The 21,078-nt window shown below is 44.4% G+C and overlaps 1 protein-coding gene across 6 annotated transcripts in view; it reads left to right on the forward strand.

Annotated features, from left to right (window-relative positions):
* ATATH8 (Protein kinase superfamily protein) overlaps positions 1-21,078 on the forward strand; it is a 164,301-nt gene that overhangs the window by 73,265 nt on the left and 69,958 nt on the right. For 5 of the 6 annotated variants that reach the window (XM_086491144.1, XM_086491160.1, XM_086491170.1 and 2 more), the window contains 10 exons: positions 5,802-5,977; positions 6,129-6,276; positions 6,353-6,405; positions 6,476-6,619; positions 6,729-6,833; positions 6,926-7,051; positions 9,452-9,649; positions 9,727-9,833; positions 10,023-10,185; positions 10,256-10,321. In XM_086491144.1, the coding sequence (XP_086347270.1) occupies positions 5,802-5,977; positions 6,129-6,276; positions 6,353-6,405; positions 6,476-6,619; positions 6,729-6,833; positions 6,926-7,051; positions 9,452-9,649; positions 9,727-9,833; positions 10,023-10,185; positions 10,256-10,321 (1,286 nt within the window). The remainder of the gene's footprint in view (positions 1-5,801; positions 5,978-6,128; positions 6,277-6,352; positions 6,406-6,475; positions 6,620-6,728; positions 6,834-6,925; positions 7,052-9,451; positions 9,650-9,726; positions 9,834-10,022; positions 10,186-10,255; positions 10,322-21,078) is intronic. The other variant, XM_086491152.1, reaches the window with a different exon arrangement.

Genomic DNA, 21,078 nt, shown 5'->3' on the forward strand with positions numbered 1-21,078 from the left:
CAGCCTCCAATTGCTGCCCATCATCGGTAGCATCAAAATCTGCATTTTCAGGCCTTCATTCCTCTCACATCGGGAGCACAATTCAGCTCCATATTTACCCCTTGGTGGCCATCAGCACTTCCACATCAAGACGGATCCAAAGGTGCATCAAAGCAGCCCCGGAGGTGCTTCATCTTGAAGAGTTACCGAGCGACATTCCCCATGCGAGTCAGTAGAGTCTGCACATGAGGTATTACATGTGTGAACATTCCATTTACACAATCAAAAGCAAATATCACATCGGTAACGGTGTGGGGGTGTCCTTGAGAGGGTTGGTCGGGACCTCGTCGGGTGTCATTCTCCTCTTCTCTCTCTCCCTCGTGAATAACAGGTCTTGAGCTCAACTCTCCTCGTCGGCGGATAGATCTTCAAGGTCTCTTGAGATAGTTTCCCTCGACGTTAAAATACTGTTCTTCTTCTTCTCCCCCCCCCCCCCCCCCCCCACACACACACACACACACACACAGCCCTCTCTCTCTCTCTCTCTCTCTCTCTCTCTCTCTCTCGCTCTCTCTCTCTCTCTCTCTCCCTCTTTACGTCTCCTCAAAGAAATAAAAGGAATCATCATTCAGGCTAAGAAGGCAATCATTAACGCAAGGAAAGAAGTAAAGATTTGTGGAAGTGTAAAACCTAGATCTTCACCATTTCAATTCTGCTGCACCTGACAATGCTACAAGAACTCAAGAAGGTATAGACAAAACTCAATGATGTTAAAATAGACTTGATCAATGTCAAAGTACAACTTCACAAAATTACTAAGTTACAAGCACAACTACATACCATTTCACAACATCCTATCCTAGAGGCCGATATAACCCAGCTAGACAACACAAAATACATAGGCAACAAATCATTTAGTGTCGGAAGTTATATCTACTATGAGAGAGCAAGATAAAATGCAGTTGAATCGGAGGACCATGAGGATGGGTAAACACTATGGAATGCCTTGATAGTGGCCACAATAGAAGGGGACGAGTATATGACCGGAAGACATTTGGAGGGAGACATTTGCGGACCTTGGAGACCCAAGCTACATTGTAATCAAAGGCAAACAAGCAGCAGTGGACTATAAAACATTAGGGAAGAAGGCGGTCATGGAGCAGATTTAATCTCTCAGGTAAATTAGGTATGGATATCCGATGAGCTTACCCACATGCAATGGAAGAATAGAGCAAGTGAGCTTGCAAAAGTTAGGGAACCACGAAGAGAAGGAAAAGCTATCATTGCAAAATTTGCAAATCCAATACTGTAGGATGAGAACTAAACTACCTCTCCCTACAACTTGAATCTTGATGTAAAAATTGATAATTCATTTTTGTCATTGTAAAATGAGCCTTAATGAGTCATAAAAGCCATTGATGTTGGGTTTTTTATTTTTGGCTTTTCATATGATCCACGAAGTGGAATGTAAGTCAAGATGTATCTAATCTGTTCCATAGGTCTATTTCGGCCTCTTGAGGACGTTCATACTCTCTCTCTCTCTCTCTCTCTCTCTCTCTCTCTCTCTCTCAGCCTTTGTACCTCTCACAGACCACGTCATTGACATATCTATCATGGATGCATCGAGGCGATTATTGAGAGGAAAAGAGTAGCTCCTACAAAGTTCTTCATAGAGGAGATTGACGCTATGATGTATTGGCCCATGATTGTCTTGTGTGATGGTCCTTACAAGGGGAAGCCCATTGAGGAGATCAGGCTTTGACCGATAGGCCACCTACAGTTTCTATTGGCTCGATTATTTGTTCACATTTTAGCATTTGTAACTTTAGTGGTTTGTATTTTTTACATTGGACATTTGGATCATATGACGATGATGTGATGGTCTTGTAGGTCTTTTAGGCCTTTCGTAGACGTAAATAAACATTTTATCTCTCTCTCTCACACACACACACACACACACACACGCACGCACGCACGCACACTCTCTCTCTCTCTCTCTCTCACACACACACACACACACACACACACACACACACACACACACACACACACTTTGTCAATTTACTTGGCTGTGATTGCTTCTTCAAGCCACATTCTGCTGGTTGCCGTTGCATGTTTTCTTTAGAGCAACACACACTCTACTGATATTTTACTGCTGCTAGTAGCTACTTCAGCCTGCTAATCTTTTGCTATGCTCGGCTCTGATTCTCCCTCTGTCTCTATACCATGACTTGCTTGTGTTGGTTTTGCCCTCTTAGTACATCCGTGTTAGTTAGCCTTTTCAGAGCCTAGTCCTCTTTCTTCTATTGAGTTGTGTCCCCTTTGGGATACATATTTTTTTGCCCCTCTTCAATTTTTGGTGGGATGCTCACCCTACCCTTTGGGATACATATTTTTTTGCCCCTCTTAAATTTTTGGTGGGATGCTCACCCTAGGGTTTAAAGGGTTGGTGGCCTGGGAGGTTTTTTGCTCCTCATTTTGGCTGCAATTTGGTGGGTTACTCCTCTCATGGTTTAATTGGTTGGTAGCTTGGTTTCCTTCCGCCGCTCCTCAATTTTACTTGAATTGGTGGGATATTCCCCTTATGGTTTTAATGGTTGGTGGCGTGGGAAATGATGTGGAGTTAATTATACTATTCCTATCTAAGCGGATTCGATACTACTGTGCTACCCTCTGTGAACATCAACTTTATTCTACCCCTCAGGCTTGCCGACGAGCTCCTGCTGCCAATGTAAGTGCTGGTGTCTTTGTCTAACTCTGATGTTTCGGATTGATTCTTGCAAAGCTCATGCATAGATGTGCTATAAGGTCACCTTGATTGGTCCTCCCCACACACTTGAAGCTGTGAATGGTGCTGAGCCTGCTGAGGATATGGAGCCGGCTGAAGAATCCCACTGATTGTGAAGGGTGTACATGAGCTGAGTCCAAATGGCTATCAAAATGGTGGACGTAGGGGAGGCTTGGGAGCCCAAAATGTGGGCACATGGAGCCTTCCACATGGTGGAAAGTGTGATGTTGCATATCGTGGTGAACACTGTCTCTCGCTAGCAGAAATCCAACTGGTGATTTGCATCTGAGATCATTTGTAGAGTGCCCAGCCTATATTCGAAGGGAGTAAGCAGAAAGACCGGATATGTCAGGAAGCCCTAAAAAAAGGTGTGTGACCCCAGAAATTGCAAAAGCCATGCAAGTGCCCTCACGTCACGAACCCATCATGGATGCCCACACTAATCAACAAACAACAAATTGCCTCTTACACTGGTTGCGCATATGGACAAACCCAGAAACAGTGCCTTAAGGACTCAGGCTTTGAAGTACATCTTTGACAAGTTCGATCATGTTCAGTGACTGCCGACCAAGTGCCAACAGGCAAGCCTGCATGTGCTATCATCTACATGAAAAAACATATCTTGCGGCTGAATTGGAGGTCCAAATGCATGACCAAAACTGTCGTTGGAGAGCTGGGAGGATGTGTTGATCTTGCCATACCTTTGACTGGCGTGGCAGGTGAGGTGGATGCCGGGTCCACAAAAGAAGCCTCCTCCCAAGGGAGACAGTGTGCTCAAAAAAGGATAGAGGGGCTCCATTTTTGCTCAGCGAAGGCCACTGCCACTCACTAGGATCCCAATCCAACTGAACAAGGGGCATTTTCTGCCAAATCCAGTCTCCAAAGGGGTGCCTCCTCAGTAGTGAAAACGGGGTCAACACATAATCTTGTCTGGAAACAAGGTACCACTCCAACAGGCTGCCATAGGGCAGTCAACTGCTGATTAGGTGGAACCTGACCGTGAAACCTCATTGGGTCCCATGGCAGAGGGTCCAATCCGCATCCTGGGAGACTAGTTGCAGTTTACAGCACTTCTTGAGGAGAGTCAGAGCATCCAGATGCGCGGCATGAGGGGGTTACTTTACTCGTTTTGAGGTCCTCATCGCAGTTTGGGCCTGTTCAGACTCAGGCGTTTGCATGTTCTTTGAGGTTTAGTGAAAGGGTCGCCTCCACAACGTTGCTATTGAGGCACGAGAGGTAGGAGAGTGTTGTTTTCAGTGGATTTGAGTTGTTGGCATTAGAGGGAGGATCTGTGTGCTTGATCCTGACCTGGTAGATCTTGAGGCTGGTATGTGGCGGCTTTGGGCTTGGTAGTCTCCCTTTTGTGCGAGTGCAGTGGGACCCTGGGGACCCTTTTTCTTCAGCTGATCACCCAGGGATCCCTTTCTTCCAGTACACAGCATGACGATGGCGCCAAATACTGGCTGCTCGGAGAGAGGTCCGCCCTGCAGCAGCAGGTCACTGGCAGGAGGAGGGTCTCACAGCTGAGTTCGTGATAGACTTTTGGGAGTGCTTGTGGGACAGCAGACAACCGAGGAGAGTTACCATGTTTCAGTGGCTTGTTGCCCATCGAGCTACCACAGTGGAGTTGGTTGGTCTACAGTGGCCATCCGGCAGTGTGCGGCTTGTGACCACCCACTTGAGTCACAGAGGCATTGTCTATGGGACTGCCCCACGGCGCAGCAAGTTTGGCTCTGGATTCTGCGGTTGATGCTAGCCTTGTTGTCAGCTAGTCAGTACACTTGGGGTGCTGCTGGTTGGTCTACCCTCAGGGGCCCAGCACTTCATTTTGAGCTGTCCTCAGCTAGTAGGATGATTGTGGTACAGAGGGCCGTCCTACACTCCAGCCTGCCACAAAGCTTACGCCTTAAAAGTGGAGCAGTGCTGAAGAGGTTTGCTTATCTGCAGCTTGACTCTCTGGTTCATATGGAGAGCCCGTTGCTTCCGCATCCTCGAGGCCCGCCCTATCCACCGGTGGAGACTGCTCAAGATATATGGCTGGAGCTGATCCATACACTTCGAGGCGAGTTCGAGAGGCTGTAGGGAAGCTCCGATCATATGCTAGAGCGCCGCGAGGTATTCCTTCGGCTTTGGTGCCCAGGGCCTTTCTATAACATGGTCCGTGGAACTATTCGATGGCATTACTGGCCACCTGTGTGGTTGTTTCCTCCTGCCATGTCCTGATTTAGCTGTCATTGTACATATCTCACTTTTTTCGTGGGAGAGTCTCCCCTCATGCTGATGTACCCCCTCTTGTCCGGGCAGTTTAGCCCGATGGGCAATTTTATTAACTAATAGACGGATCTTTTTCTTGGGGGAAAAAAAAGAACATATTCACTCATAGAATGTCCAATGCCAAGTAACCATTCTTCAACTTCTTAGAGCTTAGATATGTTATTTTATTCTTCTTACAGTGACTGTGATCTAGTTTGATGAACTCTCAGAAAATCCATTGTTAAATTTCTTTTCGTCAATGAAGTGTTCAAATCTGTAAAGCATCTCTTTTGTCTATTCCTGCGATTGCTTTATGAGAAAGTTTTGTTTTCACATTACCTCAGAGCCAGCGTTTTCTTATACTGGAATGCTTATTCCCAAGAAAGAAAATATTTTCTCTGATTTTACCCACAGTTTTTTGAGCCTGATTCAAAAAGCAATTCAGTTATTAGTTTACTCAAAGATGGTTGTGACGATCATAGTTGACGTATTAAGAACCGCTTCAGATCTGTGTTGCAGCAGCTGTAAGTGTTTACACTAGGGAGTTGAAGTGCATTTGTCTCTTCTCTATGCATGTGGTATTTGTTGCCACTTTTAGAGCATCGCCATAAAATGTATCACATTTTTGAGAATTTGCCACCTTATTACTCCCACACATCGTCGTTGGCATGGCTTGGAGGAAGTCTACAAATCGAGGAGGAATCCCGATCAATAACACTCCGTTTTTATATTCTCAAGGCCTCTGCTGTCCTTCTCTTTCTAACATCTGCTACGTCTTTAGGTTTGTCCGGTCTAGATCTTGCAGTGGCTGACTTTATAGCAGTGAAAGGCTATCTTCTCATGGCTCTAGGATGGTTACGGGCATTGCAAATCCCATTGGAGCCATGCTATGATCCAGAACTTATAGCAGATTATTTCAACCGGAGGCCTCATGTCTTGTTGTTCCGCGTTCTTCAAGTAAGACCTGTAGTGTATCTTTGCATATTTTTAGCAGTTTCAAGCCCGGTACTGGTTACAGGGAATGTACTAGCTCAGTTGCTTTGACCAGCTAACGAAGAAGTCAAAGAAAAGAAGGTTAATTTTTGTTTCTCTTCTTGGATATTGTAAGGTCTCTGCAGTGTTTGGGTCCGCTCTCTTCCAATTGCAGCTTGAGAAGTTTTTAAAACCTGGTGACTGGACTGAATCTAGAGCTCAGAGGAGAGGAGCAGAGCTTATTAAGGGGGCACTGGTTAGTCTTGGCCCTACCTTTATCAAAGGTAATTCCTTACTCGCTTTTTGAAAGTTATCTTTTCTCTTTTTGTTTGGCTTTTGTGCTTAAAGACTTTATTGCAGTTGGACAGTCTCTGTCAACAAGGCCAGATTTAATTGGGACGATCCCTGCGAAGGTTTGTTTTCAATAGGTGTGCTAAATTTTGTCAAGGTTCATTTTATCAATATAAAAATCGTGCCTGCCAGGTTTTTTCCGAGATGCAAGACAATTTGCCTCCCTTCTCAACTTGTGAAGCTGTCTCAATAATCGAGGAAGAACTGGGAGGGTCCATTGGCACCATCTTTTCTGACTTCTCAGAAAAACCAGTAGCAGCTGCCTCATTTGGTCAGGTGAGAAAAGAGAAACACATACTTTATTGTGCCTAGATATTATGTGCAGTCTGTCAGACCCTCTTGGTTAGTATTCTTTTTAAAGAAGATTTGACATGCTTGCTAGTAGGTGTACAAAGGGAGAACTATTGATGGTCATGATGTTGCAGTCAAAGTTCAGCGACCAAATCTTTTATTGTCCATTGCTCTCGATATCTACATTCTTCGCATCGGGGTAAGTTTTGACTTCCACTATCTTTATCTTGAAGCTACTCTGAAATTATAGGGGTGTTATCAAGCTCAGATCATCTCATTTTCTCCTAACAGCTGGATGTGCTTCGGAAAGTTGCAAAAAGAAGAAGTGACCTGAAGCTTTATGCTGATGAGTTGGGGCATGGTTTTTTTGGGGAGCTAGATTACATTCAGGAAGCGAACAATGCGAAGGAGTTCAAGGTATCACTCGATCTCTACACAACTTCGTCTTTCTTCTCTTCGTCCTTGAGACACAGCTGGAAGCTACATTAAAATGCTAATGGGTAAGGATACACGAGGTACATCAATGGCAACTGCAGACAAGAATGCCCAAAGTACATGAATGTGAGAAATTTCCTTTCTTGTGAAAGAAACTCCTCTTTGAGAAAGAAAGTGGTTTACTGGCCAAATATTGTTAAAAATTCTCCTTGGTTTTGGAAAGTTCTCGTCTTCCAAGGGAAATTCTCAGCTGATAGTGCCAAAGGATGGTACTGAGTGTGCCAATGGGAGCCAACGTCTGTAGTGATGCTGAAATTTTCCTATGCAAGCTCTCCAAGGTGAAGGTTCCTTCTCTTTAAAAGGCCCATTGAGAGGAAGATTATCTTCTTAATGAAGAAAAGGGTTTGTTATCTATATCCAATTGACTATAAGTTTGATTATCCCTATTGAACGTTGATGGTGCGACAGGAGAGAGGTTGCTTTAGGTTCGAGTTGAGGGATTGGACGAGGATATTCAGGCTCTTGCAATGAATCCCTTGCATTAGTAGTAGAGCTTATTGCTCTAAGTTGTGTAGCTGGAGACAGGGGATGTATCTTGCTAGCTTGGGTGAGGGTCTTGCAGCATCACATCGTTGATCGAAGTTTCTTCTGGACATTTTAGGGATTGGTAGTAGCCTGGGAGTGGTGTTGAGTGAGGGTGGAAACTGTCAGATGTTGCATTCCCTTCGGGTTATTCCTCACCTGTCTCTCATAAAGCATCACCCTCGCTTTCTTTCTCTCCCTGGGATGTATGGAGGGAATGCGCTTTCGAGAGTTTCCTGTTGGGCTTTTAGGACATTGTTTTGTATGTGGTGGAACAGGATGTATGGAAGTTTTATGTATTTGGTGTGTGGGGCATTTATAGCATAAATAGTAGACTGATGTTCAGGAGAGACAGAAGAGTCTACAGGTAACTGGAGTAAACGATAAGAGGCGAGACTCAGGAGGAAGCAAAGGGGAGTGCAAGTGACAAGCAAACAGAGGCTCCTCAGATCACACAGGTTTACTGGGCCCAGGGACTGCCCTATTGGGAGTTCACCTCCAGACATTTTATTTCACTTCGGCAGCGATGCATTTGTTTGTGGAGAGCCTGACAAGGTTTTTGAGGATATCCTTTCTTCACGTAGCTCTCATATAGATGAGATTCCTCTTGCTGTACTTATGGCATAGTATGAGGGAAAATTTTCACCTCTTGGATTAGATTAAAATGTATATGTTAGGAATTTGAGAAAAACCAAGAAATAGTCTTGGTATGTTGAATTTTCATATTTTGAGGCTTCTGCATTAGATAAAAATGTTTATGTTATGAAATTTGAGAGAATTACGACCTAGAGATAGTCTTGGTATCTTCATTTTTATATCTTGAGGATTTTGAGGATCACACCTCCGTTGTGACCGGCATCTTGTGTTCGAGAAACTGAAGGATGGATTCTAGAGTATACCCAATGGATGATTTGTAGATCGATTAGTCCTGGGTAATCAAGTAGTAAGTAGAGGGTGATATCAGTGGGAGGGGTAATTCATCACAATGGCTAGGATCTAAGAGAAGAAGACAGTAGTGGCACATTAGCTCTGATACCGTTTCTTAGGTTCAGGTGTGTAGTTGTCAAGAAATCCATTTCTTCCACAAAAGATACTCCGCGGTTTTGAAACTCGTGTTTCTTTGAAGACCAGAATTTTTAGTGGTGTCCCTGCCATTTGTTCTATTTGAAGTTTCAAGTTTCAAGTAAGCCATGAGTTTTCTAGCACATAATGCATCTAGTTCATGCTTGACTTTGACATCTTGTGCAATGTGTGAGACCTTATAGTGTCCATATCTGTATGTCAACATTTATCTTAATGTTTTTTAAGCAACCTCTTGGACAGCGTTTTAGACATGGACCAAAGCCTCCTGAAACATCTAAAACCTGTTTCGAAACTCTGTGGATATTATGTTTGGGTGGATAGACACGAACAATACATAACGAAAGTGAACACCATGACTTTAATCAGAGCAAAGAGAGTATAAGCAAGCCTGTTGTATAGACATATGGGCATCTTGAGGTACACCACTGATGACATAATCACTGTTGACTTCATGCTTGTCTAGGGAGCATATGTAGGGATGCGTCTGACCTTGGTAGGTACTTTTATATGATATGGTAGATGGGCTATGGGCATACCTGTATATACATCTAGTTCCCGAGGAGGTGCCCACAGGAGCTTAAGACAAGGCTCATCCAACACATTTGAAGAACCTTATTGTTTCCTCTTATGCTTAGTATTCCAGTTGAACTGAGTTGATTTTTGTTTTTTGGAGGTTCTGATGCTTTTGACATTTGCGGCTTATGTTGAATTTTTCAGGAAGCCCATTCAAAGCTAATGTTTGTAGAAGTACCTGAAACCCTTAGGGGCCTTTCAACCAGGAGAGTCCTTACAATGAAATGGGTAGAAGGTGACCGTCCTGTTGACATGCTACTGGTAGCAGAAATGCCCAATCCCCATGCAGATGCTGAATTGAGGCAGCGACAACTGAAAGCAAAGCAGCGCCTTTTCTCCATGGTACAGTAAACTCAGCTCTATGATGGGTTATAATCTAGTCATTAACAATTTTCTTTGAAGGAATAGTCCTCATGCAGGTCAACAAGGGGGTTGAAGCTTCGCTTGTGCAGTTATTTGATAGTGGTCTATTGCATGCGGATCCGCATCCAGGGAATATACTTTACACAGCAGAGGGGAAAATGGTGTAGGTTCTTGCAAACATTTGTATCAATCAAATTCTCTTTTCCTTGGTCTGTTGTACTGTTCATTAAAATGGGAAAATCTTTTGGATGAAGCTTCACATTTTATTATACATTCTACACCAGTTTTATAAACAGACTGTATATTTAAGCCATCTAGGTAAATAAAGGTGGGGGTTGTCTTATTTTTGCAGGTTCCTTGACTTTGGTCTAGTTTGTCGCATGAAAAGGGAGCACCAGGTGGCCATGATGGCATCAGTTACACACATAGTGAATGCAGATTGGGATAGTTTTGTGCTAGATTTAGCATCAATGGATGTTCTTCCTGCTTACATCAACCGTAGGGAGATAGCACAGGCAAGTGACTCTCATCTTTTTCTGTAACCTTTTTGTGGCAAGATGGTGAAAGTCCCAGAGCTTTGTTCAGGAACTGGCACAATCTTTGGGTGAAACTGTGCCACAAGAAGGCATTCCAGACATCAAATTTAGCAAGGTCAGATCAGATTTTGAGTTGGTCCTACAATTGCTGCTTCTTTGTATTTAGGTGGAAGCTTTCTAGATTTTGCAATAAACAGTGGTCAGTAAGTTCTACACCAGCTCACTGCTGCATTTATGTAGATTAGTTCTTTTATTGTGTGGCTGAAAGATATCTGTTTTTATGGCTGAAAACAGGGGAGCATCTGCAACCTTCTTGGGGTGGTTTTGCTACTGTGTCATGGCTGAAAACCTGCGTTTTCTTCAAAGCTGAACTGCAGATTTCCTAGCGTTAGTGGTTGGGGCTGAAATCGTTGGACAAGCTGAGATTGGCTGGCGTTTTTGCTATGGAAAACGCTGATCAAGGGGTAGCGTTTTTGCAATGAAAAATGCTGGATTGAGGGTGCTGTGGGTCGATCATGAAAGGGAACCGTCGCGAGAAGGGGGAAGCTTCTAGGCGAGGCTGATGCTGTGAAAAAACGCCAAGGCTAAGAAAGGATGGTGATGGATCTTGATGCTGAGGGGGGTACTGCTGAGAAGTTGCTTGTTGAGCGGGAAGCTCCTGCTGCCTCTTCTCCCAGAAAGTGCTAACTTGGGTTGCTTATATATTAACTTAGCAAAATTGCCCTACTTACTTTTATTGGAAAGTCACTTAAAAATAATAATTGAAAATTGCACTGGAAAATTCCCCTAACTGATGCTAATGGATTCTGATGGGAATTCCGCTGATCATGCTGTGTGGAACCGGAGGATATGCGTCTATGCTAAGTGACTGGGCATGCATGGTCTACGAATAGACTCACAAAAGTGCCAGATCACTGCTAATCTAGACTGACTTGACTGACGAGAACCCTGCTATGGTGTAGCTTGTCCACGGACACATAGGGTTGGGATGTGTCACGTGACATCCCCTCCTTTTCAAAGTGAGGTACTGTTACCGAACTGTATGGCATCGAAGAAGATCGCGAACAGCATCCGAAGAAGATCGCGAACAGCATCCGGAATCCTGGAAGGGACTCTTTGCCGGCCCACCCTCATGTATGGGTCGTACGGTACTTGAACTTCATAAAACTCTGCAACGCTTGCTTCTTTGGGCCGCGCCGAAAGCGACTCAAAGTCTTCTGTGGCTCCTTCGGTGCTACAACTTCGTCTAGAGTCCTGCTTCTTTCGTCTTCAAGAATCTCCATGGCTGAAAATTCTTGAAACCATCTCCAACACAAAACCATGAACATACCCATTCCATGTAAAGTGAAGGAAAAAAATTTTGTCTTCTCTAAAGACTGTGTATGCAATGTAGATGAACATAGAGACGGAGTGACAACCCGTTCATCAAACACATGCAAACAATGCGATCGAATCTTTTCTGTTTGATCGAAATCAATCAACTGTGGCAAATCACAATGGAAATGCCCATGCTTGGTGGTCATACTTTCATATGCTCTTTCGGAAACTGTGTCATGCCAAGGAAGAGACATGGAATGCGACTTCCTTACATACAAACTTTTCAGCTTTTCACGAAAAATCCGTATACATTCGTGCTCATCCATGAGAGAAACGTGCTCAACATGCAATATGTCATGCCTAGGAAAAGGGATCACATAACGATGCTGACTAAAATATAGGAAACCTTCACGAATGAAACACTCGAACAATGCGTGCGTATCAATCATGCGAATACATAATACTTCCTGTGAGGGTTCTTTGGACCAAGGCTCGAGAGCCAAGATCGAATCGTCTTGCATGATCGAATCGTCCTGTGGGGGTTCTTTGGACCTTGACTTGAAAGCCAAGATCGGATCTACGTGATTGATCGAATCTACAACGAGGTTAGCTTCGCTAGAAAAAGCATCCACTAACACATCATCCTTGTGAACAATCATATCATCTTCATGCAATTCATGATGTTTGTCTTTTCGATCCAAATCATCTTGCAAATCATTATCATTCAAATCATCATGCTTCTCATAATCATGCAAATACTGTGTGTCATGCTGTGGAGAAAAAGAGACTAAGAGAGTTTCCTTATCTCGAATCCTTTCAACCTTGTCTTGCATATTAGCAATGAGAGATGGAGAAGGAGCAGTGTCCAATCCATGAAAGACAGTAGAAGAATCACTTTTGGCATTGAGAGTTAAAGTGCTTTCCAAGTCAGACCAAAGTGATGATTTCGCGGGGTGGGCACTTGCAGAGGACATCACACCGGACTGAGAACAATCACCTTATTCCACCATGTCGATGTGAAGTTGACAGAGGAACTGGGTTGAGAAGCCGCTGCGGGGTCAGAGGAAGGAGAAGGAGGAGGGCTTAGAGAAGCTTGGGATCCATCTTGAGATGCCATAGATGATAGATATTAGAGTCTAGAGAAAGCTCGAAGAGAAGGATAGAGGGATAGGCTTCACGGCTCAAGCCTTTAAGGATTCAAACCTCAAAGCTCCATAGTATGGACTTGGAGAGAGAGAGAGAGAGAGAGAGAGAGAGAGAGAGAGAGAGAGAGAGAGAGAGAGAGAGAGAGAGAGAGAGAGAGAGAGAGAGAGAGAGAGTCAAGGAGGGAGGGCAACTTGGCACTTGCAAGGCTTGGGAAGTTGCCTTGAGGCTTGAGTATGAGACTTGACGTTGAGCCACTTGAGCCTTGGGTGCTCTTAAATAGAAATCCCCTCGCCAAAGCGAAACGCCCCTAGAGCCTAAACGGCCTCATAAAATTTGAATTTCGAATTTGTATTGTCCCGCTCATACCCACGCGCCCCCTGCCCGCGTCTCATCGAGACTTCCCCCCCCCTTTTCAACACACACACACACACACACACACTCACGCACGCACACACACACACACACACACACACAGACACACACACACACACATACCGTTAATGAATGCGGTTGCATTCCATTTTGGCGTCTTATCCCCAGTCTCGTCCCCGCAATTAAGGGCCGGGTCCCCCCGTCCCCTGTTTACATTGCCCTTGGCTGAAAACTATTAATCGTGGGATCATTTTTTGTGGCAATTATATCCATCGAAATCCCCCTTCGACAGATTGCTTGCCACTCTCACATTCTCAATCAAGTGCTCCATATTCATGAAGTTAGTCTGTGTGCAATAGTCCCTGATTTTCTTCGGCAATCAGCAACAGAACTTCCCAATGTGTTCTGACAATGGCACAAACCTATAAGAGGTTGCTGGCAACGGTGCGGCCTGGAACTGTTTATTGTACTCCTCAATATTCGCCCATAGTTTAGCATTCAACTCGTGCCATTCTGTCATCACATCCACTTCAAAAGTGTTCGTAAGCCGTGCAGGTGCAAAAAGTTGTTTGAATTGGACCCATGTTGTTGGGGCTTGACCTTGGTTGAACAATACAGTCCACCATTGCAACGCATTCCCTTTCAAGAAAGTGGCAGCCTTGCGTATCTTCAAAGACTTTGTGAAGTTTCCTCCAGGATAAGCTGCATCAAACTGTTGTATGAAGGTCAAACCTTCAGTTGATCCTCAGTTCCTTTGAAAGTCTAAAAATTCACTCCTTGCCCACCTACCTTGTAATCTTTAAGCTGATTCAAGGGAGTCACATTGTCAAAAACAGGTTCTTCGATTGTCCATTCCAGCACTCGCATTACCAGTTTTACGTGTCATATCTGCATTTTTGACGTACGTATGGCTGCATAAAACCATCCATACCAAATTGTGTTCCAGGCACTCTAAATGGTCGACCACAGGTACCTTGAAACAAAACTTCGACACCCATGTTCCGGGACATAGAGTTACCCATGTTTGTTTGCATTGTCCCGAACCCATTCCCTGGCATATATCCATTGGAAGGTCATAGCTTGAAACACTGAACCACCTCCAAGATGACCAGGATATGTAGTAGTTAAGGGAAAGGTTTAACGCATAGCCTCTTCATTACTCCCTTGACCATTCACAAACGGGTCCTGTCCAGCTAAAGCAATTTGCCTTTGACCATTGAACACTGTCACGAGGACATGGCAACTGTTAACTATGTCACAAGGACGTGGGAACTGCTAACCTTAGGTGTTTGTTTCTTTCCAATGATTTTTGTTTTATTTTTGAGACCCTCTTTTTGAAGCTGCAAATGGTTGGACATTGTATGGCCAATGTGAACGGTAGTTTCACCCGCAGACGGGAAGTTGGTCGGCACTGGATTTTGTATGGTAAGAGGATGTCTAGGCTCCGTTCAAGATCATGTAGGTCCCCTCGTCGCACTTAGCAAGTTGGTGGATGCTAGGAAATGAACCCAATAAAGGCACAAAGCCAAGGTGGGGTCACCAAAGGAAAGTACCCGATGGTTGGGCCACATTGCATTTTTGGATGCGGTCCCCATGGGGATAGATGGTTAGAAGACCAGTGGGAGTCCAACAGAAGCATCTCCTTTAACTTACAGAACTGCTAATTTAGACCATGAAATCTGTCCGCAAGTCAATAGGGCAACCAGTTGGGAGATTTTAGGCGGCAACCCTCAAACGGAAAATTGCTTGTAAACGTGCCAAGTGGCACATTTTGGTGCACTTTCCTCTTGTAGAAGAAGTGGCGCTGAGTTTTAAGCTCGGAGAGAGCTCATTTGTTGCTTGCCACAGGTTAAGAGCTATTGACTGCAAGCTTTCCCTCTCATGTATAGTGTGGTGCAAGAAGTCACGTCCTGCACACCTCACACTGCTCTCTCTCTTCCCTACGTGCAGTAATGTGATTCCCCACAAGAGGGCTCTTCATTTGACTCATGTACAGTTGTGTGATTACATGTGTTTTTGCTAAGGTGAGAGCCTCTTTGAGCAGGAACGGGAGTAGCTAACCGCCACTGGAAAAGCAGGCACCGGTGACGGTGATAACCTCCCCATACAGCTGCCTTTTTAGTGCTGGTTATGGGCTGAATTTTGACTGTTTTTCAGCCATACAGACGTCAGAACTATTGGGAACAGCGCCCTACTGCTAGAGGACAGTTCAGGGACTGTTTAGGGCTGAAAACAGGGAAGAAACCAGTAAATACAGCGTGCTGAATTTAGTGTTTTTGGGCAAAAATCAGAGGGTTAATGTCAGCGGAAGTGAGTTGCAGCAGGTTTTTTAGTTTCGGGCAAGTTTTGGGGCTGTTATGTTGCCGAAATTTTACCTGAATAGGTGGTATTTAGTTGGATACAGGCAAAGAATTCCCAGGACTCTTCTTTGTAAATACCCTCTTAAAGAATAAAGAAATACCTTAAGGGTGCCAAATTTGGGGCCTACAGGTTCTGGGCGTTTGCTCGGAGCATTCTAGCTTCCGAGCCGTGTGTGTGTGTGTGTGTGTGCGCACGCGCTTAAGTGTGAATTTCCGTCACATGTTACCTTTCAAAAGTGCTGTGTGTGTTTGAAGTAAAGAATTTCGGGTGGAAGCCAAAGTCTACCGCGCTACGGGCTGGTTTCAAGGTTCCTTTGAGGTGATGCTATCACTGTAAAATTCTTGATAAACCTTCTATAGTAGGTACACAATCCCAAGAAGCTACTGACGTCGTGCACAGTCTTCAAGTTTGGCCATGTCTTAATAGCTTGGACCTTTGCGGGATCCATTCCGACACCATCTTTTGAGACTATGTGGCCAAGCAAGTGGATCTCTTCTTGGAAGAATTCACTTTTCTTAGGATTGACAAGTAGCCTCTGAATGCGCAGCTTTTTGAACACAATGGTCAAGTGATGCCTATGCTCCTCTTCATTCTTCGAATAGACTATCATGTCAGCGAAGAACGTCCCAACAAATTGTTGATGCGAGCGGAAAATCTGGTCCATCATTCTGTTGAACGTGGCAGGAGCATTTGTTAGCCCAAACCGCATCACTAGAAACTCATAAAGACCAAATGTCGTTCTAAACGCAGTCTTGTGCACATCGTCTGGCCTTATTCGAATCTGATGGTACCCACTCTTAAGGTCTATCCTGCTGAAAATTGCAGCACCCTCTAAACGATCGAGAATCATCAATCCTAGAAATAGGAAACCTATCCTTGATGGTATTCTTATTCAATGCACGATACTCAATACACATGCGCCATGAGCCATCATATTTCTGCACTAGGAGCACTATGGAGTAAAAGGGTGAAGAACTAGGTTGAATCAGCCCCTTGTCTAATAACTCCTCAACCTGGCCCGTAATCTCTTTCTACTGCGCTGCACTAACCCTTTAGAGAGGTCTATTAGGTGGGCTATACCTAGGTACCAAATCTATTTGATGATCCTAAGGTCTCTCTCGCGGCAATTGCGACGGTAATCAATTAGAAAAACAGTCACTAAACTCTTGCAAAAATGTTGACGTTTCTTTATGTACCACAGATAAATTTGACTGACAATTATCAGAGACAAAATCAAGTACACAGAAAGTTGATTCTTTATTACAGAAGTGATAGCCAAAGCAGATACGATAGGGACAAACTCCCCTTTGAGCTCTACATCCAAAGCATGAGTTTTGCCCCTAAGCTAAAGAATGATCGTCTTGCGGAAGGCATCCAGCATGCCATGTACTCTGAACATCCACGGGATTCCAAGTAGCGCATCGCACCCTTCCAATGGCATGATATAAAATTCTTCTGTGTCTACATATGACTGAATATGCAGACAGTGCTTTCCAATAATAGGCGTACACATTATGAGTGGCGAGGGCATGCCATCCCTGGCTTTGCCGTGTACCCCATCTCTTGAGCTCTGATGCCCAGCTTCATAGCTAACTCTGGTGAGATAAAGTTTGCTATGGCACTCTACATAACTCGCTGGCATCTGTACTAGGCTTGTCACCCACCATATCTGGCACCAAACCTGACGTGGGTTTAGGCTTCTTGCCTTTTTGGTCCTCAATATCATGTGAGTCAGCTGGTCTTTTCCTTTGGAACCAATTTGTACCAAAGTGACCAGGCTTGCTCGCATATAAAGCAATTGTTTTCAGCCATTAGGACCTTCTTTTCCTCGAGCGTCTTACGCACAAAAGGCTTCCTTTTCTGTTTCTTTGCCTGCGCTCCAGAAGTGCCGACAGAGTCCTTATCCCTATTGGTCTTTTCTGACCCCTATGAAGCTTCAGGAGCCGTTCTCACAAAGGGCTTCTTCAGTGAATTTTTCTTCTGTTGCCCTCTTTTTTCGTAGCTTGGAAACCCACTGTCCTCTCCTTTCAACAAGGCAAGACCAGTGTTAGCAACTTCCATGAGCTGGGTGAGGGTAGCCACTCCGTTCTTGGTACAGAAACCCGAAGCTCTTTAGGCAGCCCACAATAGTACTTCTCTATCTTCTCTGTCAATGGCACAAATCTGAAGGAGGTTATTGAGAGTAACGCTTTACAGAACCTCCGGTTGTACTCCAGCAAGCTCTTGCATGTAGCCGAAGTAAGCTGGTGCCAATCTGTCATGACGTTAGCTTCAAATTCATTTGACAGCCAAGCAGATGCAAACATTTGCTTGAAGTAGACCCAAGTGGCGGGTGCAAGTCCTTGCATTAACAATGTCGTCCACCATGTAAGCGCATTGTCTATCAAGAAAGTGCCAGCTTTCCTGACCTTAGGCCTCTGTAAAATTCCCTCCTACATAAACTGTATCAAATTGCTGGAGGAAAGTAAGAACCTTTGCCTTACCCTCGAAGCGGCTGAAAGTGCTAAACTTAATAGGTGCCCCACCTTCTTTGTAAGCTTTTGGCTTTTCCAGTGCCCCCAAACTGTTATAAGGAATTGTTTGCAACATGGGCACTGTAGTAAGAATCATCGGTGAGTCTTGGCCATTGACATTTTGCGTTATAGGTGCCATAGTTGGCTGCTGTTAAGAAAAACCAGCCATGCCAAAATGACTGTCTAGCACCCCAAACTGGCCCTGGTTGCTCTGAAAACCTTCTTGCATGCCGATGCTACCATACATGGGGTTTGGCATCCTGTCTTGCATACCCCCAAACACTGTTCCTGGCATGTACGACTGGCTTCCAGGCCTATAACCAGCCATACTGTGGAACATAGATCCACCCCCGAAATAGCCAAGATGTATCGTGGGTGGTGGAAAAACTGGGTGCATTGCCTAGTAACCAGTTCTCTGTCCATTCAAGACAGCATACGGGCTCTGAAAGGTGGCGGGCTGAACGGGCATAGCCTATAAAACAGGCGTTCTAACCACCTGTTCAAGGGCGGGAGGAACCTGCTTTGGAGCCCCTGGCTCTGCAACATGCGAGTGCTCCCTATCCTGTTGGGACGCATGAAGTACTTGGGCTTGAGCCTCAACAAGCTCTGTTCGCGGTGTAGGTTGTCTATTTTGCTGTAGCACTAGTGGCGCTTGCAAGAACTCTATAAACCTTGGGTTCTACACCACTTGTGAAAACACATTCATTGCAGCAACTAACTGACTCTTGAACGTATCATCCTCAAGTTGCTCAGTCATAAAGCCCTTTATTGGAGGAACATTCACATCAACAGGAGGTACAGACAGTCGTGACCGTGAACTCTCACCAATCGCAAACATCATAGGAGAGGAACCCTCTTCCATAATGCCCTTCCCTTTGTCAGCCATAGTGTAATCCTGCGTTTTTGTACTTTGTGTCTTTACTCAAAACAATCGAGGCTCAATTCTTGAGGAAAAAGCGATTCAAATCGAGTAATTGTTTTAATAGATCTTAGGAAGTCATTTGTGGTCCAGTGTGACACGTGTGGTAGTAGCATCGGAGCTGTGCTAATGCAAGATGGACGGGTAGTAGCTTATGAGAGCCGAATTTTGCAAGGACCACAGAAGACTATGCAAGTCTATGAGAAAGAGCGCTTGGCCGTGATTCATGCGCTTTCATAGTTGGAAACACTACCTTTTAGGTATTGATTTTGTTGTCCAAACAGACCATCAGACCTTGCGATACTTTTTGACACAGTCATAGCTATCAGAAAAGCATATGCGATAGGCAAACATTCTTTCTATGTTGCACTTCCAGATTCTGCATGTGGAAGGCAAGCAGAATGTTGTGGCTGATGCGTTATCAAGGAAGCCACAAATTTCAGTTGTGTCAATTTATTATCATCATGAGGTAGATGACATGAAGGAACAATATGCCACTGATGAAGATTTTGCAAGGATTTTTGAACAGTTGCAAGAGGGGCAACATCATAAGCACTACCTCCTCACAGATGATTTTATAATGATGAATGGTAGACTTTGTGTCACTAGGCCATTGCAACATAAGGTCATGGTAGAGAGTCATGTCCTACCGTATGCAGGGCATCGTGGTATTGATGCGACAGTTAAAGCGGTAGAGACATTCTTCTGTTGGCCTACCTTGGGTAGAGGTTCTGGCTAAGCCATGGGAAAGCATTGCTATGGACTTTATCTTTGATCTTCCAAGAACGCCAACAAGGAATGATGATATATGCACCATTATGTGCAGGTTCAGCAAGCATGCCCATTTTATCCCTGTTAGGAAGAAGAGAAGATCTGATCAAATGGCCCGCTTATTCATGTACAATGTGTTTAAGTACTATGGTACGCCACAATTGATTGTCCGTGATCGTGATCCTCGCATGACAAGTTTGTTCTGGAGAGGATTGTTTGAGAACATGGGCATTATCTCGTCTTTGTTTCATCCACAAACTAATGGATAGTCAGAAGAGGCTTATTCTAATGTCTTAGATCTGCTGAAATGCTACATGTCAGATAATAACTGCACGTGGGAACAATATTTGCCTATGCTCGAGTATGCATACAATAATACGCCGCATTCGCTGCGACTGGTAAAGCACCTTTTGAGATTGTTGAAGGCGGCAAAAAAGCTCCTGCCATTTTGCATACAAAGGACAAGATCGTTGAGGCAGATTAATATGTTGAAAACATAGATGAAATGTATAAGAAGGTTGCCTTACTGAAGACTCGGGCAAAGCAGAGAAAGGTTGCTGATCGTCACCGTCGTGAATTGCTGTTATCACCTGGTGATTGGGTTCTCTTAAGGTTCAAGAAGGCAAGGTTAAAGAAGATGAAGGGCAAGGAATGGTTGTTTCCTGAGCTCAACATGCGTTACTATGGGCCTTTTCAAGTGCTTGACAAGATCAACAATGTAGCTTACAGGCTGAAATTGCCTGATGCGTGAAAGATTCATAATGCGTTTCACGTGAGTCTTCTTAGACCCTTCATGGGTGATGTGCGAGAAGATATGCCAGATGAGGATCAACCAGAAGTTGAGGAACTTAATGAGATCCTGGTACTTGAGCAAGTTTTGGCACATAAGGACAGAAAAGTTAAAGGACCTGTAGGTTGCAAGACACTATTTGGTGAAGTTCAAGAACTATCCACCTATGGATGCAAAGTGGATGGAAGAGCATGAACTGTGAGAGTCACCAAACGTATTGCAGCTTTACCTTGAAGCCTTCGGGTTACAACCTACTTATGCTCTAACACAACGTGTGCAAAGGAGGGGTAATGATAGGGCTAGTACATCAAATTGTACATATGAATTCAGTGTAATAGATCGAAATGACAAAGTATGAAGGTCTCATTAAGTCATTTGTATCTATGTGTTACGACCTTTCTTGGGGATACATGCGATGATAAAAGAGTGCTGAGAACACAAGATTATCAGTGGCGTGTATTTACGGTATGCTATTGAGGATGTTTGCGATTTCAAGAGGGGGGTATGTCATGAGGACGTGACAACTATCAACTATGTCCCCAGGATGTGGCACCTGCTAATCTTAGTTGTTTGGTTCTTTCGAATGATTTTTGTTTTATTTTCGAGACCCTCTTTTTGAAGTTGCAAATGGTCAGACATTGTATGGCCAATGTGAACGGTAGTTTCACCCCCGCAGACGGGAA

The sequence above is a fragment of the Adiantum capillus-veneris genome, chromosome 2, assembly GCF_014529385.1.
Source record: "Adiantum capillus-veneris isolate H3 chromosome 2, ASM1452938v2, whole genome shotgun sequence".
Taxonomy (NCBI): Eukaryota; Viridiplantae; Streptophyta; class Polypodiopsida; order Polypodiales; family Pteridaceae; genus Adiantum; species Adiantum capillus-veneris.